Source organism: Microtus ochrogaster, chromosome 7, assembly GCF_000317375.1.
Source record: "Microtus ochrogaster isolate Prairie Vole_2 chromosome 7, MicOch1.0, whole genome shotgun sequence".
In the NCBI taxonomy this organism is placed as follows: domain Eukaryota; kingdom Metazoa; phylum Chordata; class Mammalia; order Rodentia; family Cricetidae; genus Microtus; species Microtus ochrogaster.
Window position 1 is genome coordinate 24,985,919 of NC_022014.1, and position 13,513 is coordinate 24,999,431.

The 13,513-nt window shown below is 42.2% G+C and overlaps 1 protein-coding gene and 1 pseudogene across 1 annotated transcript; one reads left to right on the forward strand and one right to left on the reverse strand.

The window, feature by feature from the left end:
* Nucleotides 1–5,775: 5,775 nt before the first annotated feature.
* On the forward strand, nt 5,776–6,720 carry LOC101999239 (olfactory receptor 1L4-like). The gene has a single exon (XM_005349577.1). The coding sequence runs from the start codon at nt 5,776–5,778 to the stop codon at nt 6,718–6,720; it is 945 nt and encodes a 314-aa protein (XP_005349634.1).
* Nucleotides 6,721–11,500: 4,780 nt separating this feature from the next.
* Nucleotides 11,501–12,447, reverse strand: LOC101999500 (annotated as a pseudogene).
* Between the last annotated feature and the right edge of the window lie 1,066 nt (nt 12,448–13,513).

Below are 13,513 nucleotides of genomic sequence, written 5' to 3' on the forward strand. Positions count from 1 at the left end.
CTGAGCACTCAATTAACAAATGCAGCTTCTGTTCTAAGCCCCCGGGGTGCTTGCTGTCCAGCCTTGTAGCCACTTGTGCCTAAGTCTTCTCTCCTCAAACTGAATGTTAATGTCAGGGGCACATGATCACAATATCATACCTTCAAACATGAAGGGGTCATCAAACACCATCATTTTTACCCTTCTCTATTTGCCAACATGGACACTGAGACCCAGAGGGAAAGGTATTTTTTTTCAAGGTCGAAGGAATTGTGAATTAAATGCCTCACTTATTCCCATACTTCTGTGGCATCCCTGGGAGGGATATCAGTAGAGCAGGACATCCCTCATGGAGACTGGAGATGTCAAGTGAATGAAGGCATGCTGGAGAAGTTTGCAGGTGGAATGTGACTATCAGTTCTAGAGATAGCTAGGTAGATAAGGCAGACAATGTCGTCAGGAGGCACTGGGCCACTGGGAAATCAAGTGGCTCTTCCAGATCCAGGGCACTTTGGTGAGGCCAGTGAGGAGCTTGAGATACTCAGAAGGCTTTGGAACAAGGAGCAGAGACTATCTTGATCTTGCTCCAGCAGGACAGGGGTGTGATACTGGCATCTCCAGTCTCACTATGGAGTGAGAGGACTACAAGGCTTCCACACAGGGTGCAGGGACCCACTGTCCTGATCCAGATCCTGCTGCCAGTAACTCCAGCCTCTCCTTCTACACTCCACTTCTAGGTGAGACCCCATCACCATGGTGGAGGGAAGCACCACCATCTGGGGCTTGGGAAGCCCTTCCAGTTCTGTAATGAGTGACTGGCGTCTAGGTGGTCATTAGGGGCACTTTCCTGATTTCCTCACAGCAGGATCAGGAGAGTCTCCTCACCAGGCAAGGGCATAACAAATTTGCAGATTTAGTTTGGAAAAGTCAGGAAGAGGAGGCCAGTGTCCTTTGTCTGTTGATCTTCTCCTAGCCATCTTTTAGAGAAGGAAGCAGTTAAGAGCACAAGACACTGAACGTGGGACAGCATAGCCGCCATCCTGTCAAGGGGCATCTATTTCAATTCTGGATTCTCAGACACTTCAATTTCTTTTCCCACTCCATTTCTGAAGCGGTGTAAGAGAGGGGACGTTAGGCTGACTGAAGTCCAGAGTCCTCATGGGAAAAAAGATTACAGAGGACACAGTGCTCCTATAGTGTTTCCCAGATAATCAGTTGGTGACCCCTTCATCCCTAGCCAGCGTGTCCTTTTACCATTCACTGTGGAAACAATCCTGTCTCTCCAGAGCCTATCTCCTGTAACTGCCCTGCTGCAAGCAGAGCAGTCTCAGTCTGTGCTTCGCAGGGCTGAGCCCAGGCACACGCACAGGAGAGAGACGGGGTAGGGAGGAGGACAGGGTAGAAGGATAGAATGGTAATGTGGATAATTCGGTGTTCAGGGGAGAAGGATGCAGAAGTACCCGCCAATGATAGAGAGTGTGGGAGTGGGTTGAATGATTGGCAGGGTTCAAAGTCTGTGACTGGAATTTTTTCTGGTCCCTAGATTGCTCAATGACTTCAGGTGCACTGTTCTCTGGACATTGATCCCCAAGTTTGGAGCATGGTTTTGGGAAAGACACCTAAAACTCATTGCCTTTTTTCCTGATGAAAAAACAGGAAGGTTAGTGCTCTATGTCTTCTTCATCTGGGGATGTCCTCCTTTCCCATGCCCAAGTGTCTGCCTGGCATGGAGTAGATATAATAGTGGAGAATGTTGAACAAATTGTTGAGAAGAAATGAGTGTAGAGTTGACAGGAAAGTAGAAGAGATATAGTTCTCTTCGGAATAGAAAGGGTTCTTCTTGGGTGAAAAGCTAACTTTTCCATTGAAATGAAAGTCATGTGGATGCTTTTGAGAGAAAAATTGGGGCTGTTTGGGAAGAAGAGAGATTCAAGAGAGTAAACAAAAACACTCAGGCCAAGAGTGCTGGAGGCACCATTTCCCCTGCTCATGCTGTTATGGAAGACAGACCTACAGCCAGAGAGAGCGAGGGCAGAGTTGGCAGGTGGTCATGTACATCGAATCATATGTTGGGTCACCCTGTATGTGGAGAGTCCATTGAAATCTTCATCTTTCTGTCATTTGTTCCTGTGTTCAGGTGCATGTGACACACATGACTATGTTTTGTGAAGTGTGTAGACTGTCTCTGTGTGAGTATGTCTCTGGTATGTATGTCTGCATGTCTGCATGTGTCAGGACATACCTGTGTCATTATGTAGCCAAGCTTATTAAGCTCTGAGTCTTCCTATACCTGAACTGCTGGTGCATAGTTGACTCTGCTTGAGGTTTAGGGCAGCAGGTGCCTGGGCAACAAGGTTACTGGTTCTACATCTTATGCACCTCTGCTTCATTCTGTTCTCTTAAATAAGTCCTTCCCAACCATTTCAAAGCAGTACCTGCATTAACTGGAGCACTAAAGTATGGCTGTATCCTACAACCCAATCCTGTGCCAGGTATTCAGGAGCAGCCAACGTATCTCACATAATCAGAAATAGTTAGAAGCTGGAGGTATAACATTTATTAGGCACCTACTATCTGTTAAATGTTTATGAGGAGGAAGAAATATTATATATATATATATATATATATATATATATTTGTAGATGAAGTATCTTACTATGTTGTACAGACTTATTTTGAACTCTTGGAGTAAGGTGATGCTCCTAACTCATTATTGGCCACCATTCTCAGCACTTAATTATTTTACTTTAAGAGGAAAGAAAAAAAAGCAGATCAAAGAGATCAAGTAAATTCCTTAAACTTCCCCTTGTAATTTCCTATTAAAAACTCTCCACCCTTGTTTGTTTGGTAAATAGTTTCAAGCTGACCCTGCTCAAATGCCACCTCCCCTGTGGAGCCTTCCCAGATGTCCAAGAGAATTAGGACAAAGCCCTGGAAAGTTCATATGTGAAAAGACAATTTATATTTATGTTTAGAAAGTTTATCATCTAGGGGAAGATAAACAGCACAACAGAAAAAAATCATCAGCAACTGAGGTGTGAGTATAAATAAGAGATAGAAGAGGAGCGAGAGAGGCAGCAGAGGGAGCTGCGGAGTTCCAGAGAGGCTTCTGAAGGGTGGTAGGAGCTAGGTCTGGGTGTTGGAGGAGGGTAGGAATAATGTTTTAGGTGGGGAAAGAGTATGCTGGGAAGGCTTGTGAGAAAATGTAAGAAGACTGAAAAGGCTAGTCAGGCTGGCATCTGAGGAAGGAGAAAGTTCTGGGAGCAGTTGGCATCAAGACTGGATTAGAATTCTGGGAGCCGTGTTGGAAAGCTTTTCTGAGTAAGGTAACCCACGCTGTCTTCAGTAGGTGACACAAGAGTTGGTCAGGCAAGAAAGCTGGATGGGAGGAATGCCCAGGGCTCTTACTGCTCCGGCCTCCCTCTCTAGAGCACAGAAAACTCACTGAGGTCACTGGGACTTCGTCTCAGGATGGATGGCAATATGTCTACCCTCAGGACTGGGGAGCTGCGACCAGGAGGAGGACTGCACTTCACATGCTTCAGACAGTGTTGAGATCTGGCGTACAGCCTGTAGGTGAGAGAACCCAACACGTTCCTGCTGTTGCTTGCCTTGTGTCCTCGCTACCTCCTACTCTGCCTCATCTCCACCCACTTTGCATGGAGTTGGGGAAAAGGGCATATGTGAGCTTCTGTTCTCCCACAAATCATCTTTCTGTGCCCTTGCAATCTCCTTCCCTTATTGTCGATGCTCTTCCCGCTCCTGTGAGTCTATTTCTAGTGGTTTACTCATGCTTCCAAACTAAATCCCAACTTCACACCTCTGTTGGAATCTCCCTTAAATCAGTCAGGGAGAACACACCCCTGCTTAATACACACAGTTAAGGTGGTGTTCACTACATTCTGCCTTGCTTGATGTTAAGGTCACTGGCTAGCTCAACTGTAGTGCCTGTGCTCAATCCAGTGCTTGAACTGGATGGAGCACTAAGAAGTAGACAGGAACTATATGGTAGAGCCACTATACTGCCCCAGAAAACTCCCCGACAGGAACTCTGTCTGCTTCTCTTAAGGAAATGCTCAAAGCAAAGAATGATCAGAATGAAAAGGACATGGAAACAGAATAGTTTAAGATTGGATCTCAGGCACTATGGGCATTTGAATTGAAGAAGGATGACTTATCACGCATAGAAGAGATTGTTTGAACTGCCAGATAAAAAGCTATAGAGAAAGTCAGCTTGATACACAACCTCCTCAGAGGCTAAAATTGAAACTATTTGTAGTACTTACATGAAAGCTTGGTTCATCTCAATTAAAGAAACTAAAATAAATAAAAAGCTATAGCCCTCCAGTATCAGATTGATCTATCTCTAGAAGCCACCAGGAACCAACCAGAGGACAGGAAGAAGCTATCAGGTAGTTGGGAAAGAGAGCTACCAGTTAGCATCTGCTCCCTGCTTAATCCTCACAGTGCACTGTCTCATTTAATATTGACATCAAAATCTAAGAGAGAAATCAACATACGCACTTTATAGACCAGAAGAATGGAGACTAAATGAAAGTGGCTCTGTGGTTACACAGCCAATCAGCAGAGACCCATGCACCTCTGATTTCAAAGCCATGCTTTTTGCAGCACCATATACACACCTAAGGGAGAGGTTAGGAAGACAGGCCTGGCACTGATGCCAGTGTTGGAGTGCCAAGGTACTGACTTGGTTTTCATGATCCTAGAAAGCAAGTTCCCCAGGGTGGTTAATAAGTAACAATGACAGAGGAAGGAAAACAAAAAGATAGGAAACGCCCAAAGCCTGTCCTGCCAGTGGACTGGTCATCATTCCTTCTCCTCCACTGTCCATCCTCTGTGTTCACTTGCTGGTCTGCAGAGAGCTTTATTCAAGATGTTCTTATTGGATAAACTGTGCTCAGATCACTGGACAGGGCAGTGCAATGTCACTCTTTCCTGACAGTTCCTTGTCCCCTTATGCTCCAGGACCACACAAAAGCTTGATTTTTCTCGTGGCAGATGGTGTGCAGGTCAGTTCAGTCACAGGACAATTTTAGCATCTTTGGAGCAATGTGAAGAAAGCGTGTTTTAGAGGAAATGTTGAATGGGGACAAGTGAGAGCATTGTTTCTAAGACTATAGAAATATGTTGTGAGCATTTATTACCTACTGGGCACCTACTAAGAATTTTAAACTTACCTCTTTATCCTCCCAATCAACCCCAGGATTGAACAATTATATTTTTCCCATTAAGAAGAAGAGATCAAGGCTCAGAGAGGTCACACTGCCTTTCCTGGCACAGAGAGGTTCATCCAGGGCTGGGAATCAGGTCTGACTAGCTCCATAGGTTAGGATCCTAATTCCCTCTCCTAGAGAGCACACTTCCAAAATTGTTTCCTCATAAAATTAGCATTATTGGATGAGGAATGTGATTTTCAATCCATTTTACTAAGCAGAAACGTGTGTAAATATACAACATTAAAAATCATCTGGAGATGGTTCAGCAGTTAAGAGCCCTGGCTGCTCTTCCAGAGGACCACGGTTCAGTTTCCAGCACCGATACAGCAGCTTACAATCATCTCTAACTCCAATTCCAGGGGATCAGATACCCTCTTCTGGCTCCTCAGGCATGTCCGTGGTACACACAAACATGCAGATTAAAGAGCAAATGGATTTAAAATATTGTTTTTAATTTAAAAATTATTTTTTAAAGTCTAGAAAGTCTACTCGAGGTTCCCGGAACTTAAGCTTCCTGTTTAATCTCTTCCTTCAGCATTCCCACGGGTACCTGACCTCCATGGCTGTGGCCAACCTCACATATCAACCACAGTTCCAGCTCCTTGGCTTGATGGATGGCGCAGATGCCCACCCACTTCTGTTTCTGCTTTTCCTTAGCGTCTACCTGCTCAACGCCCTGGGCAACCTGAGCATGGTGGTACTGGTGAGGTCAGACGGGGCTCTGTGCTCCCCCATGTATTACTTCCTGGGTCACCTGAGCCTGGTGGATGTCTGCTTTACCACAGTCACTGTCCCCAGACTGCTGACTACTCTACTCCATCCTGTCCAGGCTGTGTCCTTCCAGGCTTGCTTTGCCCAGATGTACTTCTTTGTAGCGCTAGGTATCACCGAGAGCTACCTGCTGGCAGCCATGTCCTACGACCGTGCAGTGGCTGTGTGCCGACCACTGCACTATGGTGCGGTCATGACTCCCTGGCGCTGCCTTGCGCTGGTGGCTGCTTCCTGGGCTGTGGCCCATCTGCATTCGCTGTTGCACACACTGCTCATTTCCGCCCTCTCCTACCCTCGCTCTGCCCCAGTGCGCCACTTTTTTTGTGACATGACAGTGATGTTGAGCTTGGCAACCTCGGACACGTCAGTGGCAGAGACTGCCATTTTCTCAGAGGGCCTGGCAGTGGTGCTGACTCCGCTGCTCCTTGTGTCCCTCTCCTATACCCGCATCCTCCTGGCAGTTCTTGGAGTGAGGACCACAGGAGGTCGGCGCCGTGCCTTCTCCACCTGCGGGGCCCACCTGGTGGTGGTATCACTTTTCTTTGGCTCAGTTCTTTCTGTCTACTTCCGGCCATCTTCTGCCTACTCAGCTCGCTATGACCGCCTGGCCAGTGTGGTCTATGCAGTAGTCACGCCGACCTTGAACCCTTTTATCTACAGTCTTCGTAACAAAGAAGTCAAGGGCGCCCTAAAAAGGGGGTTCAGATGGAAAGCCGCACCTCAAGATAAGTAATGGATGGTCTGGGCTAACTGTCATGTCAAAAATAGTACTACCCCCAAATCAATATAGTCTCCTACCGTCTCTCTCCAAAATCAGTATATTCTCATTCATTTCCCCCTTCCTTCAAGTTCTATTAATTTTGTTCCTACACAGACTTATGCCTAGTAAAATAAAAATTAGATCCCAAGCAAAATATGACCACATGTTTGTATAGCAGAATATAACACAGAGTTAAGTGAATGACAGTAAATTGGATGCCTTTGTATGTTGTCTGGGTGCTCAATATAGAGTTTAGTTTCAAATTTGGAAAACTAAGACGAGAACGGAAAGTAAAGATAAGGTCACCGGGTCATACAGCACCGTAAACACAGAGTGCAGGTGACATCAATGGGCAAATGCAGAGGAACTGGGGAAGGTGGGGATGTGCACTGGGTGTAAGGGGGTCTTGCTGCCTGCACTGCAATGTCAGTCACAGCCATGCAGGCTCTTCTGGGGTACTTCTATATATTTTAAAAGCGATTTTTCTTCTCTATGTGCATTGTGAGCATTCAAAGAGACAAAATTCTCTTCCACTCACTCAAATAAACCTCGAGTGCCGACTCAGCTTCTCTGTGCACTAGTGTGCAATTTCCTTTTATTTCTTGAAATGATATATATAGAAGAGCTTGTCGCATTAATCCAGATCGCCCCCTAATTCTGTAATGTGAACCCCCAGCTATATCTTCCACTGAATATTTAATCAGCCTTGGCAATACTTCCCACATACAAATATGTCTTCCCACCATTTCACCATTACAGAATAGAATGGACATTTAGCAGTGAGTTGCTTGTGGCAAATGCTGGCCTAAGTGTACCATGCACGTGACTCTCACTGAGTTCGAGAGTCCGTGAGGAATTCATGCTGTTCAGCACAGGAAACAGACTGAGTGGAAACTAGCGACTGTGCCAAAGTCAGAAGCCTGAAAAATTCACTTTCTCTGTTGAATGTTCTTCTGCCTTTTCCACCTTATTGAACATATAACATTGCTAACATATAAACTTCTTGAACACATTTCTGTCTACGTTTGTTTGCTTTAGTTATTATTACTATTTCGTTATTTAGTTATTTTTGTGTAGTGTGCTTCTTCAGTGTATGTGTAGCACACACACTGGTGGAGGTCAGCTTCCCTTTGCTTGTCCTGTTCTACTTTTACATTATTGTCTCTTTTCCTGCTCATCTGACTTCTTTTTTACTTAGATTTCTTTATGCTTTTATTCAGCTTTGCGTCGTCTTACTTGACAAAGTTTATCTGCTGTATTAATTATCCCAAAGAATGGACATTTAGTTTAACTGGTATCAACTCTATTGTTTCTTGACTTTCAACTCTATCCATGCTCTTCACACTCACATTTATTAATTTCGACATCTTTTTTCAATAATTTTGTGTTTCTTTTCTAGGTTCCTCCTTAAGGCTTATGTATCATCTTGACTTCCAGAAAGCGTGTCTTATATCATAATAATTGTTGATGGGACTTGACATCTCATCTGTTAGTATTAACAATCTGTGGTTGTCCTTGGAGAGTGGAGTTGATGACCCCTCAGATCTCAGGAGTCCTATAGCTCTGCTGCACTGCAGCCTTAGATGTTACAACAGGGTCTCTTGGCTTAAAAGCTTCTAGAAATTAAGGCTCTAAACTCCTACTACTGTTTGAGCTCCACCATTTTGTGTAAGGACCTTTTATATCTTCATGCCTTAGGGTGGTCAAGAACATTCACATTTGTGTGTGGAGTACTTTAGACACTAGTGCCTAACCTATTGCTTCCAAGATGTTACTCTTCTAAAAACCTTCCTATGTCCAGGGTACCACTGAACATATAGAGGGGACTTGCCATCCCCTTTCAATATCTGAACTTTTTTGGATGTTTTCTTTTTCTTATCCAGAGTATTTTTATTTTTTCCATTTTTCTAATTAAAATATGATTACATAATTTCCTTTCTCCCTCTCTTATTTCAACTCCCCCATATCTCTTATATGCTCTCTCTCAAATTCATGGCCTCTTTTTATTTATTACTGTTACATACATATGCACATAAATATATAAATTCAACCTGCTGAGTCCATTTAGTGTTGTTGTGTGTATATGATTTGAGGTATGGTTACTTGTTATTGAATGAGCAATTAGAAAACATCTCCTTGGGGAAGACTAATGGCTTTCCACACAGGTATTTTACTTATTTTTATTGAAATTATACTTTATACAATGTATTCTGATCATGGTTTCCCTTCTCCAACTTGTCTCAGATCCTCCTTACTCAACCACATCCGCACCCTTTCTTCTCTATCATTAGAAAAACAATAGGCATCTAGAAACAAGGTAGAATGAAATAAAAACTAAAACAGGACAAAACAAATTAAAAAAGCCAAAGAAAAGGCACAAAACCACATACAGAGGCTCATAGACACACAGATTTGTACACAGAGAAATCCCACAAAAAGACAGAAACCATGATATATAGGCAAAAAGTCTGTGAGGTAAAAAACAAAACAAAAAATGAAAAACCTCAAAAAATATCCATTAAGTTTATTTTCTGTTGACCATCTACTGCTGGTTATGAGTCCTGCCCTTAAGTCACACAGCAATTTTAGATGTATATCTGTCAAAGCTTACCTTCTGTACTAGGAGAGAAATACAGTGGCATCTGCAAATGATAGACCACAGAAAGAAATTTGAGATGATCACTTAGCACATGCACAGGTAGTTTCCTTAAGTACTTGAAGATAGCGACAGCTGGTTTGCCAGTGATTGGCAGAGGATAATTATTCCTAAGCCGAATTTCAAGTGGACCAGAAATAGAGTTAAAGAAACTAAGACTTCACACAGAGTGTGAAAATGGCACTATACAACATTTTAATAGAAAACTCCTTTTTCAAGGACTACTAGAGAAAAATGTATTGGAAAATGTGAGCAACTTCTTTCTCTACCCCAAATTTAAAATCTTAAGTAAGAGAAAAGTAGACAACTAACCAATGGAGGAAAATGCCATCAACCAGATAAAATGACAACATCCCTAAGAGGAAAAAGGAAGGAAAGCAACGTAAGACAAAGATGTTGCTCAAAGAACATATGAAAGGAAATGTAACTGATAAATATAAAAAAGGGTTTTCTTCACCAAAACAGTAATTCAATTTAAAAACAGTAAAATCTTATATTTTACCTAGGAGAGCAATGAACATCTGAAAGCAAAATTCCAACATTGGGGATGCTAAAGAAGCAACAATCTTCCCATTTTCTTTGGGGAGATTGGAGTAGAAGAATGTCTCCAGCAATTTGGCAGTTTCCACTCAATTATAAAATGACGATATAATTTGAGCTAATATAGTTATTTCTGAGAATGCATCCATAGGAAAATAGGACAACATTGCAAATTATTTGGATTAAGATGTAAAATTGAGGCAGTATTATTTAAATCAAGAATAAACGTAAAACAATCCAATGTCCATCAAAAGCAAGTTATTGAAATACATTATTCTAAAAGTGTTACAAGTCCTGTCAGGGGGTTGAGGCAGATGAATCACTGCAAATCTAAACCCAGACTGAGCAACATGGAGAGATCCTGCCTCAAAACAAAATAGAAAATATAAAAGCAATACAAGTCCTTATGTGAAATGTTGAGTCCACAGTACATTTTAAATGAAAACAATTAAGCAACTGTTCAGGTCACTTGTTTATTATATCCACAGCTAGGCTGTACAAAGACAATATATAGAATAACAAATTTTAACTGCTTTGATAGAGAAGAGTCCAGAACCACAGGAGATCTTCACATTTGTTAGTTAGATGCCTTCAAGTAGCTGTCTACTAGTTTAGTAGTCAGTGAGTTTTTGAGAATAGTAAAGAAAGTCAACATTGGCATTATTGTAAGATTTCTTTCAAAGGTAGTCTTTTAGGCATATTTTAGAAAATATGAAAGATGCATTCAATTCAAGAAATCATCTTGAATAAACATACAAAGCCTTGTTCATTTTAGGAATTAGCAATCACCTATCTTCAGGATGTTTATACCTTGTTTAAAAAAGAGAAATAAAGGGGAGCATCACATTATTTTAACATATAAGGGAGGAAGAACTTACCTAGGGATGAGAAATAGATTCTAGACATATCACTAGTTCCATTTCTTTAGGCTATACCCGGGGCCACTCTTTTACTACCTGTAAATTAACCAACATATAATAGGACTGAATAACTCATCCCAGATTGCACAACTTTCATTCAAATGAGGAATTAACATACAATATGTAGACATAATCAATAGAAGTAGCTCATCATTAACTGAGAAATAATTGGTGCTGTGATTGCCAAACAATGATAATTTTATAATATGACCATGAAATAAGTTCTTAACACAAGGAAGAAGCTATGAAGAAAATTTAGGGAAGAAAAATGACTCCACAGAACATATTTTTTAGACCAAGTGCATATTAAGTTGGAAATAGTCCTCATTGAATAGATACTTTTCTCAGAAGCGAAGTACTAAGGTGGCTGAGGAGTTGGAGATGTTTTCGTGAAATTGGAAACTACTGTATATTCTTTGAACACTACACGCCAAAGTTAGTGCTTACACAACTTAAATGGTAATCAAGGATCACCCTGGGTGTGTCAGGTCTTAGGTTATGCCACACATGAGGTATAGCGGTAAATACAAGATTCATGATAGATTCTAGCTACTGGAACTTGAGGAAGCCTCTTCACATGTCACTATTTGAAATAAATTGTGCCTACTATTTGAGAACATATTTTTAATCATTAGAGTCATTGTCTCAGAGAAAAGTTAGTCATCTGCTTTGAAAACACCCTTCTTAAAGCCCCCTTTATATCCTGATTTCTGAAGCTATATCTGAAGGGGTTCAGCATCGGGGTCACCACTGTGTACATCACAGTTGTGACAGTCTCCTTCACAGTGGAGTTATCAGTTGAAGGATATAAGTAGAGACCAATGATTGTCCCATAGAAGAGAGACACCATGGAGAGGTGAGAACCACAGGAGGAGAAGGCCTTTCGTATGCTTCTAGAAGAGGGGACCTTGAGGGTGGAGAACACTATTCGTACATAGGATAAAAATATCAAAAGGAATGGAAGGATAATGACAAGACCTCCCATGATAAATATCACCATTTCATTGACTTGAATATCAGAGCAGGCTAACTCCAGAAGAGCAGACATGTCACAGGAAAAGTGAGGGATCACATGGTCCTCACAGAAAGAAAGCCGAGCCATGAGTAGTGTGTGTGACCAAGAGACGACTGTGGTCAGTAGCCAAGATAGTGCCACCAGGCAGAGACACAACTTGGGGCTCATGATGCATAGTGCAGGGGAAAGCAGATGGCCACATAACGGTCATAGGCCATGACCACAAGGAGGAAGCTCTCGAGGCCTGCAAAGAGTAGGAAAAAGTACATTTGTGTCAGGCAGGCAGCATAAGGGATGGATGGGTCCTGGCTCTCCATGTTCTGCAGCAGTTTGGGAATGGTGACAGAGGAAGAGCAGAGGTCAGAGAAGGACAAATTACTGAGAAACAAGTACATGGGTGTGTGGAGGTGTGAGCCCAGTTGAATAAGGACAATGATGATGAGGTTCCCCAGGACGGTGGTTAGGTACACGGCCAGGAACAGGGCATAGAACAGGTCTTGCTGGAGGGGTTCGATGGGCAAGCCCAGGAGGAGGAACTCTGAGACAACAGTTTGATTTCTTCTTCCCATGTTGACTTCTTAACCTTTTCAAACTTAAGAATTATTTGAATGAATATACAAACATGTAAACAATGCAGAACTTTTAGGAAGACATTTCAAAAACTAGACTTAACATCTGTGTATCATACAAGATTACTTCATTAGTCATTACTTTTTATTCCAAGTACCTAATAAATTGTAAACTCAATAATGCTGACTTCTATAAGAATGTTTTTCTGAAAGTATATTTGTTATCCCAGCTACCTGGAAAACCAAAGCAGGAGGATCTGAAGTCCAAGGCCTGCTTGAACCACATGATGAGCTTGGGGCCAGCCTCGCAACTTAATCAGACCCATCTCAATCTAAAATTAAAAAAGGCTGAGGCTTACTTAGAATTTCCAGTGCTGTGATAAAACACCATGACCAAAAGCAACTCACGGAGGAAAGGATTTGTTTCATTTACACTTACACATCACAGGCCATCAACAGAGGAAGTCAGAGCAGGAGCTTAAGCAGGGCGGGAACCTGGAGGAAAAACTGATGCAGAAGCCATGGAAGAATTTTGCTTACTGGATCGTTCCATTGGCTTTCTTAGAGTAGCAAAGACCACCACTCACAATGAGCTGTGCATGTCTACATCAGTCATCAATCAAAAAAAAAATGCCCACAGGCTTGCCTAGAGGTCAGTCTGGTGGAGACATTTACTTAATTGAGGTTCCTTCCTCCCAAATGGCTCTAACCGCTGTTAAGTTGGCATAAACTACCAGCACAGGCTGTGAGTGTAGTTCAGCAATAGAACACTTGCTTAGCATGTGCAATGTACTGTTAAATCTTCGGCCCTGGTTTAAAAACAAGTTTTATAATTGTGCCATGAGTGGATTTGGATGAGCAAATAGGTACAAATAATACACAAATCAGAAAACATTTTATCATTCTTATCGCTCTGGAATGATTTCACGGTGATGGTGGTGGTAAAAATGTTGCCTATGGTACTGTTCTTAAGTCTAGAGCAACAACTAACAAAGCTTGCTGCTTCCCAATGCCAGGATACGCACGTGAAACACTAGCCCTCTTTACTTTTCACAGCAACCTCATG

Coding starts and splice junctions, on each gene's coding strand:
- LOC101999239 (XM_005349577.1), top strand. CDS start 5,776: ATGGCTGTGGCCAACCTCACATATCAACCACAGTTCCAGCTCCTTGGC.